Source organism: Anarhichas minor, unplaced genomic scaffold (assembly GCF_050575085.1).
Source record: "Anarhichas minor isolate MPS153535 unplaced genomic scaffold, ASM5057508v1 ptg000002l, whole genome shotgun sequence".
Lineage (NCBI taxonomy): Eukaryota > Metazoa > Chordata > Actinopteri > Perciformes > Anarhichadidae > Anarhichas > Anarhichas minor.
This window is the reverse complement of record NW_027466448.1, coordinates 686,109-707,103: the sequence shown is the minus strand read 5'-3', so window position 1 is coordinate 707,103 and position 20,995 is coordinate 686,109. Positions and strand designations below refer to the sequence as shown.

General features: G+C 40.7%; 2 protein-coding genes across 3 annotated transcripts; both read left to right on the top strand.

Annotated features, from left to right (window-relative positions):
* The first annotated feature begins 578 nt into the window (after positions 1–578).
* marveld2a (MARVEL domain containing 2a) lies at positions 579–9,972 on the top strand. Of its 2 annotated transcripts, none has more exons than XM_076108867.1 (9): positions 579–685; positions 2,327–2,385; positions 3,557–4,525; positions 4,876–5,096; positions 6,023–6,058; positions 6,161–6,324; positions 6,990–7,161; positions 7,742–7,792; positions 8,453–9,972. In XM_076108867.1, exons 3-9 carry the CDS (start codon positions 3,574–3,576, stop codon positions 8,570–8,572), a joined length of 1,716 nt encoding a protein of 571 aa, XP_075964982.1. In that variant the 5' UTR covers positions 579–685; positions 2,327–2,385; positions 3,557–3,573; the 3' UTR covers positions 8,573–9,972. The 2 variants fall into 2 exon arrangements, with proteins under 2 accessions (XP_075964982.1, XP_075965065.1); XM_076108950.1 differs by having other exon boundaries at positions 587–825.
* A 2,326-nt stretch (positions 9,973–12,298) lies between these two features.
* oclna (occludin a) lies at positions 12,299–20,417 on the top strand. Its single transcript, XM_076109083.1, has 8 exons — positions 12,299–12,386; positions 13,226–13,880; positions 13,965–14,132; positions 16,490–16,614; positions 17,836–18,018; positions 18,189–18,360; positions 19,679–19,720; positions 19,844–20,417. Exons 1-8 carry the CDS (start codon positions 12,334–12,336, stop codon positions 19,940–19,942), a joined length of 1,497 nt encoding a protein of 498 aa, XP_075965198.1. The 5' UTR covers positions 12,299–12,333; the 3' UTR covers positions 19,943–20,417.
* Positions 20,418–20,995: the final 578 nt, after the last annotated feature.

Sequence of the window (20,995 nt, the reverse complement as noted above, 5' to 3'; positions counted from 1 at the left end):
TATCCCACTCTAGGTTAGGCATTACAAAACATTTATATTTGACTTCAATTATTTACTACAAATGGAAATCCTTAGTGTTAGAGGTTACAGAAGATACACAAACATAAAATCAAACAATTGTATGAATTGGTCAAAGGAGGAGTAAAGTAATACAATATAAATAATAATAATATTACAAATAATAATAATAATTGTACGCTCATTTACACACATATATATATATATATATGTGTATATGTATATATATGTAAATATATATGTGTAATACGTTTTTACGTTTTTAACCTGGATTAAAAATATTTAATAAAACAAAACTTTATTTAGCAAGTACAGGAAGTAAAGCTATTCAATAACTGTAGTGGAGTAAAAAGTACAATATTTGCCTCTGAGATGTTGTGGAATACAAGTATACAGGTACACAAAGTGTGAATACTTCAGTACAAGTACCACAAAACGGTACTTGAGTAAATGTACTCTGTTTATAAGTCATGGCCGCCTCAGGTGTTGTTTCAAACAGGTAACCCCCCCCCCCTCCTCCTCCTCCTCCATTGCCTGAGTGACGTCACGGGGATGGGCAGGTCACGTGGTCGCGTCGGAGCGAAACCTGTTGGTTTAATGCTCCTGAAACAAGAGAAGAAGAAAAAAGGAGGAGGAGGAGAAGAAGCGAGGAAGAGAAGCGAACAAGGTAAGTGAGGAAGGACTAACGGACTGTATCTACATCCCATAATCAGATGTATCGATCACTGCGGTGCGTTGGCTATCGATCAGGAGTCATTACTGTGTGGAATGTGAACTTTTTACTGTCGAACAGTCAGTGAACGTAACGTAAGTTTACCGCTTCTGTCGTGACTAAACTTTCAAAAACAGTTTACGACATTTAAAAAAAACTAACGTACTTAAATATAATACCTATAAACACGATAATTACGTTAAACGGACTCAAATTATTGAGTTGTTTGACTCGTTCCTCTGGCTCAGAGCCAACGTCTGTTTTTACGTCATTAGGCCTCCTTGACTGCACACAGTTTATGTATATTTATAACTTTATATTGTCTCTATATTAATGTCATGTTGTTATATTAGAGCTGACATATGTATATATATATATATATATATATATATATATATATATATATATATATACATATACACTCCTGTAGTGTTATAACAGCTTCCTCATAACAGGAGGTGTCTGTTGATGTATTAGTACACAAACTGTTGATGTATTAGTACACAAACTGTCATCAATGTGGACAGTTATCCTAGGAGGAAGTATTCTGATACTCTGCTACAAGTAAAAGTTCTGCATTGAAAACCATAATTAATTAAAAGTATGTAATCAGGAAAATGTATCTAAAGTACTCAAAGTATAGTAAAATGTTCCTGTCAGTATTTTACACTATGATGTTTTTTGGATTAATATTACTGTACTTAACAATTAAAAGTGTGTTTAAAATATGTTACTTCAGTAAAGGAAAAATGTACTTACGGTATTAATAAAGTAAAAGCACTCATCGTGCGTTGTGGTTAATTTGCAGAATATATTATATTACTGGATTATGATTATTGATGCGTTTATTTGTTCATCACTTTAATGTTGCAGCTGGTAACGATGCAGCAGATCTTAATTACTTCATATGTGCTGGTGGTTTAATAATACATTTAAAGTGTCTCTGACGCACCGATTGGTGGAGGAAGTATTCAAATGTACCTGTAAGAATACTTTGTCATTAGTGAAAGTAATGTATTATATAATCTATCTTTACATTATGATTATGACTCGTGTATTCATGTAAAAGCAGGATTTCTCTGTTGTAGTTGGCTGAGCTGGAGCTCATTTTAAACTATTAACTCATGATTATCTTAATTATGGATTCATCTGCTGATTGTTTCTCCATTAATCAATTGATTTTTTGGTTTGTAGAAATAGTGAGAAATGGCGTCACAATCATTAAAGAACCCAAAGTGACACCTTCACAATGTTTGTTGAGTCCACACCTCAACATTATTACTAAAACATTACAATTGTTGACCCAAATCTTCACTTTTGTGAAGCTGGAACCATTAAATACTTCCTTTTGTCGCCACTTAATTATCTGATTGATCCACTGAAACATTCTCTGTTTCCAGCTTCTCACATGTGAGGATTTGCTGCTTTGTCTCAGCTTCATATCACTGTAAATATGAATATCTATATATATATATATATATATATATATATTTGAGCCTGTGATTGGACAGAACAAACAATGAAGACGTTGTGATGCTGTTTATTCCCCGTCTTCTCCTCTAATAGCTTCCTGTCTCTCTCTCTCTGTGTTTACAGGAGAATCCTCGGCTCTCTGTACGTTCACACCAGGTTTGCATTCTGACCTGCAGGCCAATGTAAGTGGTGCTGAGTGACTGCGTGTGAAAGAGGTATTCAAGCACAGTTCATACTCTTCTTTTAAACCTCTCGGGATCAATAAAGAAACGGGCTTTTAAGGGCTGATTGGTTGTCAAGAATGTATTTCTGTGCTACTGGTAAGTTGAGCATTTTGGGAAACGACACATTATTACAACAACAACAACAACAGCAGTGCTACGTATTTGGGTGCAGCACAAAAATGCATTCTTGACTCAGCTTGCATGAGGAAGATGGATAACGTTCTCTGGTGACCTCGGGTACTTGTGGGTAATCTGTGTCTGTCGGTTTGTGCAGTAAACAGACGCATGAAGGAAACTCTTGAATGTATAATTTGAATTTCTCATAATTCTGGGACTTTTAACCTTCTGGCTTCTTCTTTTTTTTACATTTCCTCTTTCTTTATCTTCTCGGTTCTGTTTGTGATTTTTTTTAATCGATACATGTTCTGGTCATTTTTGAGGATTTGCTGCTTTCTTTGTCTTATAAAATAGTAAATTGTAGAACTTTTAGTTTTGGACTGTTGGTTGAACCAAACAAGACATTTAAGGATGTCGTAAAGAGTCAAACAGACCATAAAGCAGGGGATGCTTTAGGGCGGGGCTACACGGTGATTGACAGGTCTCTACCAGAGACGTATACGGCGTCTCTACGTCACTCCTCCTCAGTCCTGATATGGTCACTTCTGTTCACTGGTTGCAAAAAAGCCAAGATGGCGACAACCAAATTGCTGAACTCGAGGCTTCAAAACATCCACAAACCAATGAGTGACGTCACGATGACTACGTCCACTTCTTATAAACAGTCTATCAGATGTCACCTACGTTTTAATCTGTTATTTGTTTGGTTTATTAAACATCAGAAAAATGCACAAGATGATATACTTAAATGTCCATTTTTGTCCAAAACTTAAAATTGTTTACTTTACAATTTTAAAAGCAGCAAATCCTCATATTTGAGTCGCTGGAAGCAGCAAATGTTTGTCGCTTCTGCTTTAAAAAATTTGTTAAATAGTTAATAAATTATCAAAATAGTTGTCGAGCAGCTAACTGTTTGAGCTGAAAGAAAAATAATTACTTGAAAGACGTTTAAACAAGACTCACTGAATGTGTGTGTGTGTGTGTGTGTGTGTGTGTGTGTGTGCGCTCTCAGGGACCATCACCATCCTCATGTCCAATGGAGGAGGCTTTTACGGACGCACTGAGCGCGTCCGCCAGTCGCCGTACTACGACCAGGTGCCGCCCGGCTCGTTGCCCCGAGCAGACTCCTACGATCTGCTGAGCGAGCAGAGAGCGGCCCCCCTCGCCCAGAGCGCCGACCCGCTCCCTCCACCACCCCTGCCGGACCAGCCTCCCGTGGGACCCGAGTTCGATCTCGGTGGCAGCGAGGACGAGGTGAACCCGGACCACGACCCGGCCCTCGACATCAAACCGGTCCACCGCTTCATCCCGGACTCCTGGAAGGACTTGTTCAGAGCAAGCAACCGCAGCAGTAACCCGAATAGTTCCATGCCCGCCTCCTCATGTAACAACAACAACAACAGTACCAGCGACGGGGTGCGCTGTTCTCCGCCGCACTCCCCCTCGGTTCCCGGATCGTACCGAGATCCGTATGGCGGCTCGGGCGGCAGCTACAACTCGCGCAAGGAGCTCCTGGAGCTACGGGACGGCCACGAGTCCGTGTCGGGGCGCACCCACCGCACGGGTCTGACCTACAGCGAGCGGGTGGAGGAGTACAATCAGCGCTACGCCTACATGAAGTCCTGGGCGGGGCTGCTGAGGATTCTGGGATGCGTGGAGCTCCTGCTGGGAGCTGCCGTGTTCGCCTGCGTCTGCGCTTACATCCACAAAGACAACGAGTGGTTCAACATGTTCGGGTACTCGTCTCCCGGAGGAGGGTACTCCGGAGGAGGGTACGGTGGCGTCACAGGCGGGTCCTACTACTCGGGCCCCAAGACGCCGTTTGTGTTGGTGGTGGCGGGGCTGGCCTGGTTGGTGACGGTGATAGTGTTGGTGCTGGGGATGACCATGTACTACCGCACCATCCTGCTGGACTCGTCCTGGTGGCCTCTGACGGAGTTCACCATAAACCTGGCGCTGGCGGTGCTCTTCATGGCAGCCGGTAGGTTTGTCCTTGTATTTGTTCTGCTTTTATTTATGCGTTTCATTTTACTTATTAAACTCTCGCTGTTAACAGTTGATGTTTGCGAGATCTAATTTAGATTAAAGGGACAGTGAAGTTTATAAGGAATCAGGAAGTCCTCCTCCTGCTTTGTCTCAGTCAGCGGTGGCCGACTGGATTGGGTTTCACTTTTGTTTACATGTTCACAGATGAATTGTCTTTTTACCCGCAAATATTTTATTGCACGTACAGTAACAAGCGTCGTTGCCGTCACCTCGAGTATCCTTCACTTCATCTGGTTTCAAAGTATATTTTTCCCGCTAAATATATTTTTCCTGTTTGTTGGCCAGGCATCGTCTACGTCCGAGACACGACCCGCGGAGGCCTCTGCTCCTACCCGGTCTTCAACAACGGCATCAACGGGGCGTTCTGCAGGACGGAGGCCGGCCAGATCGCCGCCATCATCTTCCTGTTCGTCAATTTGGTCGTGTATCTGATCGGAGCCGCCGTCTGTCTCAAGCTGTGGAGACACGAAGCTGCACGCAGATACCGGGAGAAGCACGGCCACGAGGTCAGAGCTCTTTGGTTTGTTCTAAGGGTTGGGATTCTTTGAATTAAAGGATTATTCCAAAGATATCTGTCACTTTGATGACACACACGGACTGCAATGCAACAGCAAACCACAGAATTTGCAAACAGGCTTACAGCCTTCGAGGAATGAGACGGTGGAGTCCTGCCTGTGTGCTGCTGGAGGGCAGAACGTGCACATTGCTTACAGCTATGCTCGTTATTGAGAATCACAACGTGTGAAACTCATGTTCTGATGTCTTGTTTGTTTCTGTTTTGGTCTCTTAAAGGAGTCGTCCAACCTTTTAGGACATATGAGTTGCATTCTTGCTCAGAGTTAGAGGAGAAGATTGATACCACTCTTTTGTTTGTGGGATAAATAGGAAGCTAAAACCAGGAGACGGTTAGCTTAGCTTAGCATAAAGACTGGAAACAGGGGGAAACAGCTAGCCTGGCTCCTTCCAAAGGTAACAAATATGTATGAAACAATATGGAAGACCTCAGTCACAGCTCAATCCAATGAAGATTAACACATTTTTTATCCAAGGTAAGATGCTAATGCTGTTAGCTAACTTAATACGTTAGCAAACAAAGACAGATCCGTCTAGCAGCACTTCTAAAGCGCACAGAATCTCTCTAGTTTGTTTCTCAAGAAAGTGTAAAGACGACATGTTGTGGACTAGTTTAGTGAGCTTTAAAGGTGCTGATTGGTGGATTTTTGGACAGAGCCAGGCTAGCTGTTTCCCCCTGTTTCCAGTCTTAATGCTAAGCTAAGCTAACCGTCTCCCGGCTGCAGCCTCATATTTAGCGGACAGACATGAGAGTGGCATCGATCTTCTCGTCTAACGCTCTGACATTCTGTCACAACGATTCCTTTAATAGTTACTCCTCATTGTTCGTGTTGATGGATTATATGCTTTGTGTACACAGATGTATCCCTCCGACACGCGAGCTGCACAGTCATTGGTGAGCATCTGCTGCTGCAACATGAACACATTTGTGTTCGATGAAAGCCGCCCCTCTTTCTATTCTATTCGGTATTCATTTTGTCTGTGTGATTTCCTGCAGATGCCTCCGGTTTCCGCTCCACTACACAGAGCTCCAGTGCAGGTCGAAGGCTCCTCAGTGGTTCCCATCAAAGCCGCTCCAAAAGCTGCTCCAGCTCACATTCTACAGGGAGCGATACCATCGGGACACATTCCAAAACCCGTTATTGTGCCCGACTACATCGGGTAAGAGCTGCTCACACATACATCACACTGTGCGGGCATCGCTGCCGTTACTATCCACACTAGTACTCCTATCGATACTCTCATCGGTTCTTTTTGACTCTTTTGTGAGAAAAAAGACAATTAATTAAGAACAGAATCTTTATTATTCTTGTATGTAAACAAAAAGTCTTTCTTGAGCAGCAACACAAGAAGTTCAAATCTTTAAAATACATTCTCAGCTCAACGATTATCTAAGTGATTATCTTTCATTGGTTATCTTGTTCTTCTGATCAAACTCTGTATGACGTCACTAACGTATGACATCACTAACGTTACCTGCAGTGGGTTTCGGGGGGGCGTCCCTCCTGTATAGTGAAGTAGATGAAATATACAGTCGTATTTAATTACAGATGAATCCAGCGATTGTTTTCTGAATTAATCGTTTGATTTTAAAATACCAAATTATTCCAGATTTCCAGAGTAGAAATATGCAAATGTTTTTGTCCAATAAACCATCAAAAACCCGAAGAGATTCAGTTTAATATGACAGAAGACTAAAGATGATTTCACACAAACCGTCCCGTGACATCATAATGTAGTCCAGGTCTGGCTCTGCTCTGGTGAGATCGTGTCGTGAGTTTAGTCTCCGGGTGACTGACGGGTTCCTCTCCGCCTCCCTCCTGCAGGAAGTACCCGACCGTCCGGTCCGACGAGGAGCGGGACCAGTACCGAGCCGTGTTCAACGACCAGTACGCAGAGTACAAGGAGCTCCACGCAGAGATGCAGGCGACCCTCAAGAAGTTCGATGAGATGGACGCCATGATGCGCAGTCTGCCTCAGCATCCGACCAGCCGGATGGTGACTGCTTACAGATATCTGCATCCTTACTTCTATCAAGTCGGGTTTCTAGCCGTCTGTTTGTCATATTTACATATAGTTCACTCACCGGTCTTACACAGCAGGTCAGGAGTTAAACAGAGGACGTGTTCACCAGGCACAGAGGGTTTATTGATGTTGTGTTGCATTATGGGAATTGTAGGATCTAGCTATGGATTTATATTCTCCTCAGAGTAGAGGATGAGATGCTGTTGTGTGTGTTTATTACAGGACTACCCTTTAATATCTGAGTATTCAGCATACATTATGTAAAACACTCACCGCCACAGCACACTGGACTGCACTTTGCATGTTATATTACAAAGGTCATCACTCGTTCAATATGAGGTCCAGTTCATGAGGCGAGGTGTGTTTGGATTATTGCACCCAGTCTTTGTGTTGTTAAAATGTCCCTCGTTACTTCCTCTGTTTGCACTTCCTGTTCCCGCTGTACTTCCTCCTCCACCCTCACATTCCTTCCCTCGTCGTCCTGCATTTCTCTTCTTTAATGGAAACAACTTAAAGTTTAATTCAGACTCTTTGTCTCTCTGTCTGCTTGCAGGAGGTTGATCGCATCAACAGAATCCTTCAGGACTACCAGAGGAAGAAAAACGTGAGCTGACTGTCTCGTCCGTGTTGTTTACACTCAATATCAGCTACTCGTGTTTATATATACAGTATATATAGATATATACAGTATATATATATATATATATATATATATATATATATACTGTATATATCTCCCCTCAGTGTTTTCTCCTCTAACGTTCACATCGAGGCTTTGTGTCTCTCAGGAAAGATGTTTTTCACGCAGTTTGACGGAAAACTTTGCCCCCAAAATGAGCATTTAAACATCAGTTACTCACCTCGTGTTACTTTGAATTCTTCTTGATAAATGAAGTAAATCTACAACAGTACAACGTATCAAACATCCGTTTACGATCACACATCTGGTGCTCACTGCTTCACAAACATTCAAACCTGAATACTTCAAACACTTCAGTATAAACAGTCTCAGATTGAAGGATAAGTCTGGCCGTTATTCCATATTTTTGTGATTGTAAACAAATCTCATGAGAAGACCAAGTCTCTAAAGTCTGTGAGTGTGAGAGACGTGTGTGTCCGGTTAGCTGGAGACGTGTTCGTCCGTCTCTCAATGCTGTCTGACTTCCTGTCTGTGTCTCTGCTCTAAGCTGCTCCTGAACAGTAAATAATCCATAAAGTGAAAATCCTAAAAACATATTTTTGTGTCTCTGCGTCCTCAAACCAGGACCCGACTTTCCTGGAGAAGAAAGAGCGCTGCGAGTACCTGAAGAGCAAACTGTCGCACATCAAACAGAAGATCCAAGAGTACGACAAAGTGATGGAGTGGAACGACGGCTTCAGCTGAACCTCCGAACACGAACACAGGACCACAGCTGAGCGGCAGCGGGGGCAGGAAGGGCCATTTAAACAGGAAGTCTTTTAACATCTGTACCGTTAGATGAGAGAATCAACATCGCTCTCATGACAATAAAGCTTCATCCACTGGCCAGTTAGCTTAGCTTAGCACAAAGACTGGAAGCGAAGGGAAACAGCTAGCCTTGCTCTGTTCAAGTCAGCCAACAAGCACCTCTGAAGTTCAAAGATTTACTCGTTCTGTCCGCATCAAGTGTAAAAAAATCACAATTAGCCTTTTTTTAAAGTGGCGATTTTTAAGGTTTAAATTTGTAAGAATCTGTCGCTGAAGGAGGTAACACAACGTATTACAATATTAATATATTTAATGTGATATAAACTGGTTTTCTGTGGCGACAATCCCGGAAAATATTCAGTTTTTGCCGTTTTTCTCCACATTATTCACACTAAACATTTAACTCTGCACACAATTCTGAACAGACACACGTTAGAACTGAACTGACACAATCTAAGACACTAACACACTCTCAGCGATTCATTTGTTTTGTGTCAAATATAAATTTTTGTACAGATTAAATAAACGTGATACGAGACATTAATTAACGAGCTTTTAAAGGTGCTCGTTGGAGGGTTTTGGCTAGCTGTTTCCAGCCTTTATGCTAAGCTAACTGTCTCCTGGCTGTTTAAATGTTATTAACGTTCTCATCTAACGCTCCACCTGGATGCAAATAACTTTCCCCCAAAATGTCACACTATTCCTTTTGTAAATGGTCTGAATATGCAAAGAACTGTGTGTGTGTGTGTATATATATATATATATATATATACACGCGTGTGTGTGATACTGTGACTGTGATTGTAGCCTAGTTTCAGCTCTTAAACTCACCAATAACTCTGGTTTGTGACGTGAATGTGATCTCTAGAAGGTGGAAGAAGAACAGAAAGGTAAAATATAAACGCTGCTTAATTTCTGTCAGTTTACTTTCGCTGTGACGTAAATTTCACAAATATAAAAACCACTGCTTGTCCCGACGAATCTCCATCTAACTGGTTTACTGAACTCTTAATTGCACACTTTGTCTTTTTAATTTTTTTTTACCTGTTTGTTCTCAATCTGGAAATCCGCTTGTCTTACTATAGAATGTTAAACGTTGTCTGTTGTGACACTTTGTTCTGCCATTTCAACATTTTGTACTTTATATCTCGTTTGTTCTTCTTTATACCGCCGTAAACATTGGACCTCATGATTGACAGGAAGTGACATCATAAAGTCTGTGTTTTCCTCGTGTTATCAAGTACTTGTGTTGCTGTAAATGTCCATAATTATTTCATAATTTAAAGCGATCTATTGGTGCTTTCTGTCTCCAGAATACAGTTTTGCTTCTGCACTGACGTGGTTTCTCTTTTTTATTTGATCAGCAGATGAAACACAAATAACTACATTTAGTCACTTGTTCGTCATTCGATTTGTTGCTTTTCTTCGTCTTTATGATGTTTAAACCGTGTTTTTTCTTTTGTTTGAACAAAACAAAATCAGTCTTTTCTACTTCTGACATTTTATGGACACAACCAGCTATGGATTTAATCAAGAGAATAGTCGTTAGTTGCAGCCCGTAACGTAATGAATTACAGATAACATTCGTCTGATGACACAGTAGTAGTGTTTGATTTAAGGATACTTCTGTGAGTTATTGACTTTAACCCCGAAACTAACAAAATGCAGTAAAAGCTTTTAAAACCAACAGTATATCAATACATATTTAGTTAATAATTAACAATGAAAGAAATATAAAGCGTTATATTTTTCCTTTGATCTCCTATCAGCAAAAAATGCTTTTTAGTTTCTTATTCACCATCAAATTAGTTGTTAAATTAAATTGATTATTTCAGTTTAAAAAAAGAAGCGTAAATATATATATATATATATATTTCCACTTATTTTGTGTTGGGATAAATAGACAAATAACGGACTGTGTGCCAACACCAAAATAATTAATTTAATATATATAATTTAAATATTTTTATATATGTATTTAAATTAACATATATATATATATATATATATATTATACATATTAATTTAAATATATTAATAATTTAATTTAATTCAATATATATAATTATGGAAATTATTTCCATAATTATTATTTTTTACTTTTTTTACTTTTTTTCTGCCAGCAAAAAAAAAAAAAAAAGAGTTCCAGTTGCTGTTTATTGAAGGTCTTCACCTCAGCCACATTGGTTTTATTATTTATACTCCAGAGCTGCTTCTTGCTTAAAATTATATTCAAGGGTGCGTTTGCTCAGTACAATCCATGTGAAACATCAAGCTGTTGAAGTATTTCATTTGTTGTAAAGCCACGTTTAAAGAAGTCTTCAATGTACTCACAATCCATGTATACGTCAAATGTAAGGTAACCTATGAAGAGCTGCTTCTATGACTCATCATTTAGACTTTCTATAGCAGCTGGAAACATCTGGTCAGTATTATGGTTACAGATGGATGCACCAAAAGTGTTGGTGCATTTTTTTTTATATGCTGGTGGAAAAAAAGTTTAAAAAAAGTTTTTTAAAAATATAATTTTATTTTTTTTTACTTTTTTTCCGCCAGCAAAAAATAATAATTATTTTAATTATTTTATTATATATTTTTTTGTTTTGTTTTGCTGCGGAAATGGGCTTCCATAGCTGCCATATATAATTAATTGTTTTGTCATTTAAAATAAAATGGTTCGCTTACGTCACACACTGTACACGATGTTGTTTTCATCCTCTGAGGCGTTTCGGGACATTTCAGTGAAGGCTGAACGAGGACTTCCGGTATCGTTGAAGGTGACACCTGTGAGAGGGGGCGGGGCTACATGGGGCCGAGAGCGGCGCTCACCTGGGTGTGGCCTGGACAGTGTTTTTTAATCAGCAGCTGCAGTTTCAGTTGAAACATTTGAGGCGGAGCAGAGACACGCTGAGACAGGGGACACACGGAGACACGGAGACAGGGACACAGGTGAGTTTATCCTCCTCGGGCTGTGGGTTTAACACCTGACACTTGTGGTTTTATAAAATCTTCGATAACTTCTTACCTGTAGCGACCACAGACAGGTGTGTTGTTGGAGACGATTTTAAATCAATTATCTCCTCAACACCATCTGTGTTGTCAAAAACAATGCTGTTTAAAAGTGCGGAATTATTATGAATAAACCCGCTAAGTGTTTGAATATGTTGGCTGTCACTTTATTTGGAGTAAACAGGACGTTTTGTAGTTTTAAAGTTAAAATAACTCGTTCACATGTTTCAGACTCTGACACCGCCAGACCTGGGAGGGAAATGGCCGTTTTAAGACGCACAGCATGTTATTATGGCTCCGGGATCATTTTAAACAAAACTGAAACGATAAATCGATTTGTTGATCGACAGACAAATAGTCGGCTATTGTTTTTATTATGGAATAATCGTTTAAGTCAATTTTATAGCAAAAATGCCTCAGAAATGTCCTTGGCCCTGCCTCTTAAATATGAGGAAATACTGCATTTCTATGTTATGTCACAGTGAGCTTTATCTTACCGAGTATCTTTAAGTTTAGCAGTGTTGATATGGACTTTAAAAATGTATTTTTTATATTAAACAGAAAATAATCAGCAGCATAATCGATAATCTAAAGATTCATTAGTTGCTGCTTGATGTTAAATATGTTTTGATGAAATAAATCTTCTTGCAGATTCTTTTCTTCACGGAGCAGCACCCAGAGGACCCATCATGTCCTCCAGGCCCAATGGGAGTCCACCTCCCTACGAGTCCGATACTGGATAGTGAGTCTCTCTTAATATATATTAATATTAATATAAATAAATCAACATTATATATATATATATATATAATATAATGATTTATTTTATATACTTCAGATATTCACAGAGCTCAAGTTAAAGACAGACTGAATGTAAACAATCACCCTGTATGGAAGCAAAGAAAGGACAAGATATAATATAAGTGTGATTTAACTGTTACTGAATTATTATATTGCTTTAAAAACCATCAACATTCATTTATCTGGTTTAAATTCAGCATTTTCAGTTTTTTTCCTTTTTGTTGTTTCACAGATTGAGAAAGATAATCTACGTCTTTACTTCGTTAATCTGATTTCTTCTTGGTGTCTAAATGTCACATTTCTAATTTGAGCAACTTGATTGTCTTTAACTTTTTAGATATTTAGTCGTAACTTTAGACCCAAGGTTTTCAAAATAAAATACTAGCGGTGTTTAAGGCCCTGTCTTCATGTATACAGATAAATGGATATTTTCCTCTGTTTTCATGGGCTTTCATGTCTCATATTGTAAAATGATGCTAAGCAGCAACTTAACCTTGTCGTCTGTCCACATAAGAGTCAATTTTAGTCAAATATGTATTAATATACTAATAATTAGCTGTTGCTTTACTATCGTTTACTATTTGTTAACACGGCCAAAGAGAACTAAGCTCACTGAGGATGCTCGTTCTTATTACGTTCTAGTGTGGACGGAAATATTTAGTAAAAAGGTCTTTTTTTAATTCCACAGTTAATATTAGTCTTCATTTGTTTGTAAGATTCCTTGCTGATTTAATGCTCTTATGTTGAAACTCCGGTATCTTCCTGTGACTCTCTCTACAGTAACGTCGCTCCCCAGCCGGCCTACTCCTACTACCCGGATGACGAGTTCCAGCATTTTTACCGCTGGGTGTCTCCGCCGGGCATCCTCAAGATCATGTCCATCATCTGCATCGTGATGTGCGTCGCCATCTTCGCCTGCGTCGCCTCCACGCTGGCCTGGGACTCTCAGGGAGCCATGGGCGGCTTCGGGGGCGGTGGCTTCGGGGGCGGCGGCTTCGGGGGCGGCGGCTTCGGGGGCGGCGGCTACGGAGGCAGCTATGGTGGCGGCGCGTACGGAGCCGGAAACAGCTACGGCTACGGCGGGCTCGGAGGGAACCAGAACGACCCCCGAAAGGGCAAAGGCTTCATCATTGCCATAGCGGCCATCACGTTCATTGCCTGCCTGGTCATCTTCATCATCGTCGTGTCCCACCAGAGCCTGTCGGAGAGCCGGAGGTTCTACCTGGCGGTCGTGATCATCTGCGCCATCCTAGCGCTGCTAATGCTAATAGCCGCCATAGTGTACTTGGTGGCGGTGAACCCCACGGCGCAGTCGTCCGGGTCGGCATACGGAAGCCAGATTGCCGGTCTGTGCGCTCAGTACCAACAACCGCAGACTTCGGGGGTCTTGGTCAACCAGTACCTTTACCACTACTGCGTCGTGGAGCCACAGGAGGTGAACGCGCGTCTTCACTTCCTCGTTTTACGTGTACAAATAAAGATTTGTTGCGTTTTCTAACTCCCTGGTCTTCTTTTCCAGGCCATCGCGGTGGTGTTCGGCTTCCTGGTCGCCGTCGCTCTCATCATCATGCTCGTCTTCGCTCTGAAGACTCGCCAGAAAATCAGAAACTACGGCAAAAGCAACATCTTGTGGAAGAAGGTGAAGGTGATCGGCGAGATGGATCCGCCTCAAGATGTGGAGGCGTGGGTGAGTTAATTATTCAACAGGATTTAAATCATTGGTTTAGCCACATTTAAAGGGCCAGTGTGTAGGATTTAGTGCCATCTAGTGGTGAGGTTGCAGATTGCAGCTAACTGAATACCCCTCCGCTCACTCTTCTCTTTCCACGACTGTGGTAAAACCGTGGTAACATTCGCCTCGTTCAGGTCATCCATACCATAATAACAACACTCTGCAGCTCACGTTACAGAAGTTTCACAAGCGTGTAGAGAACTACGGAGGCCTTCAGGTGCCATTAAAAACACGAACGTCTCTCAGGTTTGATAGTTTCAGGTGATTTTACTCTAGTTATGAATATTATATCTCATTTATGCTTATAGACTCTCTAAAATGCTTCCAACTGGACCCTTTTTAAAGCAAAAATATTAAACGCGATAAATATTTTCTGGTTGCATCTGCTCCAATGTGCTTTTTATGTTAAATATGTTTTTGAGATTTGGACAAAACAAAACATCTGAAGACATTATCTGGGAAACTGTGACGGGCAATTTTATAGAATAAACAATACTTTCACCGTGGATTCATCTGCATGTTACTTTCTTGGTCAGTCGTCTATAAAAGGTCAGAAAATACGTCGTCTATTAGTCGTTTTTATGCTTTTTCTTCATCCTGAATAACACATTTAGAATAAACTGGTGAGCACGTCTCTAGTAAACTAGAGTTAAAGTTGTGCTTTTCTGTGATTCTTTGTGGAGAAACTCACTTTTACCGATCTGTAGATTAAATCAACTGATCGATCAGTTTATTTAAGAATGATTTCGTCACTCGCTGCCCTAGAAATAGATTAAAAAGAAGCTATCACGTCCTCATAGGAGGTGATCTCAGCTCAGGAGTCTGGCATGAAGAAGCAGTAGTTTGGATGTTTTGTATCAGCAGAAGTGGTTCAACCTGTTTGGTTGCAGTCACCTGTTGATGAGCGGGGGAGGGGAAGAGCTGATGGTTTCAAGGTGTGGCGTTTACACAGACGACAGTTTCAGTCTCACGCTGACAATAAAAAAAATTTAAAAAACTTTATTACTGTCGAACATTTGAATATGTACCTTCTACAGTGAATCATAGTTATGAAGCGACGAGTAGCTGAGTCACTCTGATCAGAGTTAAGAAGTCACGATGACATTCTGCTGCAGTGAAGAGGAAGAACAGGTCGGACCGGTGCTCTGAAACAAAGGCCCACCTGTTAGCAGACACAGACACACACACACACACACACACACACACACACCAGTAACACGACACTGGGAACCTGCAGCTCATGGGAAATCGTCTGAAAGTGCTGAGGCGGCGACACTGCAGCGACCTGCAGCTCCCACATGTTGTTGTGGAGGTGAAGCGGGACGAGTCTCTGCAGGTTTCATCATTGCAGAGTTGGTTCAGTTCCAGCAGTTTGTTGGAGGTAAACTGCCGACAGATGAACAGTTTAGTTTATGCTGCAGATTGTTTGAGTGCAGCTTTTGTTTTGTATAAAGTAGTGCAGCAGATATTAGAAATCATGCAGATTTATGTGACAGCGGTGGAATTAAATTGATTCTAACAAAAGCATAAGTGAACAAAATGTGCAGATTCCAGAGGACCGTTGTTTCATTGTTCTGATGGAGGTTGTTTCAAATCTTACTGGATTCTGTGTTTTATAACCAGAGGAACATCAACTGTATCAAAGTGAAGGAGCATTTATAAACCTTTCACTGCTTCACAGGAAGCTTTAAGGACGTTATCGAGTCTTCTGTTAAGAATAACTACACAGCATGTTCCAATATATGGAATAATATATCTTTATTTATCGAGTCTTTTTCATGCGAGAGATGAAGCTCAAAGTGCTTTACAAAAACAATGTGCAACACATTCAAACAACAGTAGAGACAATAAAACAAAGACGGTAGATGATCAAATAAACCGAGCGGGAAGAAAAAGAGAATTTGTATTTTTTTTTCTTGCATGTTATACAATTAATATAGTTTTTCTTTCTTAGATCAGCATTTATTGTAACAGGATCGTTCTTGTTTACTCTCTTAGTTTTGTGTTAATGCAGTAATTACATGTTGTGTTAAATACTATATGATTGTAAAATGCTGTTATTTCATAGTTTAAAATGTTCTATAGTGCAAGTTAAAGTTTTCAAATGTCTTGTTTTGTCAAAAAATCCCCAGAAATATATATTTTAGTATCATATTACAAAGAGAAGCATCAAATCCTCACATTCCAGTCGCTGGAACGTTCAAATATTCTGCATTTCTGCTTCAAAAAGTATTAAAATGAATATTTGATGAATAAAATGGTCGTGTGTTTGTGTAATATTATGGTGCTAATATGTTTTCTTTCTCCCAAAGGTGAACAACGTGTCCGTTGGCCCCGAAGTGCTCCCGATGTCGGACTTCCCCGAGAAGCTGAGGAGCTCCAGGAGTCACCTGGACGACGAGAGCACCAACTACGACAAACCTCCGTACGGCTACACGTCTCCGTGAGTGTTGATGTGTGATGTGTGACCTCCGTACGGCTACACGCCTCCGTGAGTGTTGATGTGTGATGTGTAGCCAGCGCTCTGCAGACGGAGAGCTCAGCGTTATGGATGTTTGCTGCACGGACAAAGCTCCGTCTGTCACATCCGACATTATTGAACTACGCAGACGGAGGAAACGTGGAGAGTCGGAGGGTCTTTGTGAATGCCACTTTGCCAAGACGAGAATAAAAGATCCGTCCGTTTCCTCGTCACTTTAATATTTTGATAATTTATTAATTATTGAAGTCATTTTTCAAGCAGAAAGGCCAAACATTTGCTTCTTCCAGCTACTGAAATATGAGGATTTAATGCTTTTAACATTGTAAAGTAAACATCTTTGAGTTTTGGACAAAAACTGGCCTTTTACAGTAAAATGTGTTTTGTGATTTTGAATAAACCAAACAAATAACCAATTAAAACAAAGGTGATGTCTGATAGACTGTAGTTAAGAAGTGGACGTAGTCAAAGTGACTCTACTTCTCTCTTGATTTATTACCTCAGTAAACATTGTAAACATGAGTTTATGGTCTCAATCTCTAGTTTAAGTCTTCTTCAATACAGCATGATGTTCATTTAGTACATTATGGTCCATTTAGAGTCAAACAGACCATAAAGCAGGGGATGCTTTAGGGGCGGGGCTACACGGTGATTGACAGGTCTGAGACGTGTCCTTTAGGGCTCCAGGCTTTAAAACATCAGTCCACAAACTAACCGGTGATGTCACGATGACTACGTCCACTTCTTTTATACGTATAAACTTGCAGTATTTTAATAATATTAATGTATAGTACATGAGATGGCTGCTTTAAAAACAAAAAAGAAACATGCTGCAACTTGTTATTTAGCAAAAATGTGGATCAGGCAGTTTTCTTTTTTTCCTGCAGAGAGTGAGAGTCTACAGACGCACCATAAAGGTCCTAGAAGTGTTTCAGACTCTGGACTGAGCTCTTTTTTTTAACGTTGCCAGTTTCAGCAAAGAAACTCATGAATCACTTTTTTCTTGCAACAGTGAAACTGAGTGAAAGTATGCGTGATGGAAACAGGAAGTCATGAATCAACGTGTTTTACTTCCTGCTATGTCATGTAAACCTGATAAACACAATTCCAGGTGCATTGTTATTGCTTCGTTCTGTATAATTAATGTAACAATGTGGATATCTGTTCATTGTCCCACAGGCCTCCAGAGGTAGACCTGCCGCTGCATAACGCCGCCCCCTACATCACCAACTCAGACGCTCCCAGCTCGGCCGGGAGGCCCAAGAAGAGACGAGCTGGTCGGCCGCGACGCGCCGACGGACAAGACTACGAGACCGACTACAACTCGTCAGGAGACGAGCTGGACGACGACGACTTCGACGGGTAGGAAGAAATCTAAAGACATATTCAGATCCTTTAGTTAAGTAGAAGTACTAGTACCACAGTGAGAAAGTACTCAAGTAAAAGTATTAGCAGCATTTTAATGTGAGCTAATTTGAACTATTTGATACTCCGCCACTGTATCTCTCTTTCCTTCTTGTTTTCCGCCTCAGTGAATTTCCTCCGATAGCGAACGAGCCGGAGCGCAACGACTACAAGCGTCAGTTTGACCGCGACCACCAGGAGTACAAGGACCTGCAGGCGGAGCTGGACGCCCTCAACAAGAGTCTGTCAGAGGTGGACCGAGAGCTGGATGACCTGCAGGAGGGCAGCCCCCAGTACCTGGTGAGAGATTCACTGTCTCATATACGTTCACTCACTCACATGTGCTCGTATGACTATAACCAATATTTCTGTTTTAATTTAAAGCATGTTTAAGGGTTTATAAACAATACGTATCCGTGCAAAGAGATTGTTTCTGGAAGCAAGGACCCAGGAATGTAGCTTCATATGAATTAAATGTAAAATCATAGCATTAAAGCTTTAATCAATATTTATTTACATTATAAAGTGGATCAAATGGGTTTGTGTGACATGAAAGGAGTTGATTATAGAGAGAATTATCACCAAGGTTTAAGCTTTAGCATTTAATAAAGTCTCACCACTCTCGTTTTTCCAGAAGAGAGACTCCGTTAGAGACGAGCTGGTGAACAAAGTGGAGCATTTAGCAGCTAAAGAGACAGATGTTGGTGGTGGAGACCAAAAACAGAGCTAAAAGAGACTATTGGACTTATGAGCTTGTTCTTTTGCCCCAAAGTGGCCTCAAATGTTTGTTTTCAAGCCCTTTACACACTGGGGGAGGTTTCTTTTTCTACCATTATTTTGCATGAGTACTTTCACACAGAAAGCGAACATTACAGGGCAAATAGGTGACATACTTTTTTGCACCACAAATAAATGCATCATCCATAAAAACATAAAAAACCAGGTTGAGTTGCGTCTATATTTATGAAACAACACGGAGGCTTCACAGTCCGAACAAAGACGGTAGACTTTATTACTCGGGGCGGGCGATGCCGCAAAACTGTGGTTCCAATCTGATGCCAAGTAACGCCGGGCCAGAACCTCTTCAGATCAAAAGCAGCTTGCATCACTTTGTTGCTTTCTACTGTTTATTACTTAGTCACATGCATGTTAAACACAGGACAGATTTTTGAAGGAAAAGAACAAAAACTGCAAATTAAATGTGCAAACATTTTCTTTTGTGTGCAAATAACAATAAACTGAAACACAAACTACGATCAACGGCTTCTCTGTCGGGGAGTGAACGCTGTTTTACAGTTTTATTCTTTACCGTAACCTTTTTTTTAATGTGTCGTTTTATTGACGCTAAAATCGATCTTTAAAATGAAACGCATTTCCATATCGATCCGCTCAGCTGTATTTATTACTCCTTTCAACCTCGACCAGATCCGCTCTTTCCGTTCTTACCTTTCACAGTAAAAGCCCGAGACGCATAACATTTTCTTGTTTATTCGTCACGTCTGTGTAAAGGTAGATATAGTGACAGAGACAAAATAAAGCATGTGTTTCAATGAAAATATTGTTAAATGTGAGATTTTGGCGACATGATTTCATAAGTTGTTGATGCACTCTTTAACAGGATGCTTTGGACGAGTACAACAGGATTAAGAACATTAAGAAGGTACGTTTGATCTTTGTTGAGTCCAGATTTAGCACTCGTAACAGCTTCTGGTTATCTTTTACAACTCGAATAACTCATCCTCACGCCTCTTTTCTTTTTCTTTGGCTCCCATCATAACTCCAGTCTCCAGACTATCAGGTGAAGAAGCGCAGGTGTAAATATCTGAAGTCCAAACTGAACCACATCAAGAAGAGGGTCAGCGATTACGACCGCAAGGCTTGAACGACTCGGGACACAACGGACTAAATGAGCCTTTACAGACAACAGCAGGACGGAGCTTCGCTGATCAAACACAAACCCGTCTGTCAGAGCTGGTGAACCACTGACGCGGTTGTTTCCTGTTTTCTCTCTCGTGTGATGTTTGTATTATGAGTGTTGCCTGCCATAGACACTGTAATATGTATTTATTTCTGCCTCATGTTTTCTGAAATGGTCTCTTAGTGGAGTGAACACAAATCAAGACATAATCCCCGTTTGTTTTTAACAGCTCTTGTTACGATGACTCAGCATAAGATGCTCATTTTTAAATCTTTTTTTAATCCTTTCTCAGCGATTATAAACTTGTAAATATGTGGGAAACATTTTAATGTTTTTAGCATGTGTGTTTCTTTATGGATGGTAGAACAGACACTTAATGCGATGTACTTTTTACAATGGGGTGTGATAGCTTTTTATTGAAATAAATTATTTTATTGAACATTTTTCTTGCTGTTCTTACGCAGTATGAGGCGGATCACACAGACGCCTCGCTAGAAACGAGTTGCCTGCAAAACCATCAATGTCACACTTAACCGAGACAATAACATTAAGCAAGAGGCGGGCTTTACTTCTTTACCACTGACTTCCTGTTTTGATGCCGTAGATGTGGTAGGAACGACATGTTGGTTATTTTCCGTGACCATATCTGGACTGAGGAGTGACGTAGAGACCTGTCAATCACTGTGTAGCCCCGCCCTAAAGCATCCCCTGCTTTATGGTCTGTTTGACTCTAAATGGACCATAATGTACTAAATGAACATCATGCTGTATTGAAGAAGACTTGAAACTAGAGATTGAGACCATAAACTCATGTTTACAATGTTTACTGAGGTAATAAATCAAGAGAGAAGTAGTCATTTTCTCATAGACTTCTATACAACCAGAGGAGTCGCCCCCTGGTGGACACTAGAGAGAATGCAGCTTTAACACACGAAGCTTTGACTTCACTCTTCAGAACCAGAGTTTGCCGCCTGGTTGCGATGCGTCTCTGTGTGATCGGCCTCTAAGCGTTGTGGC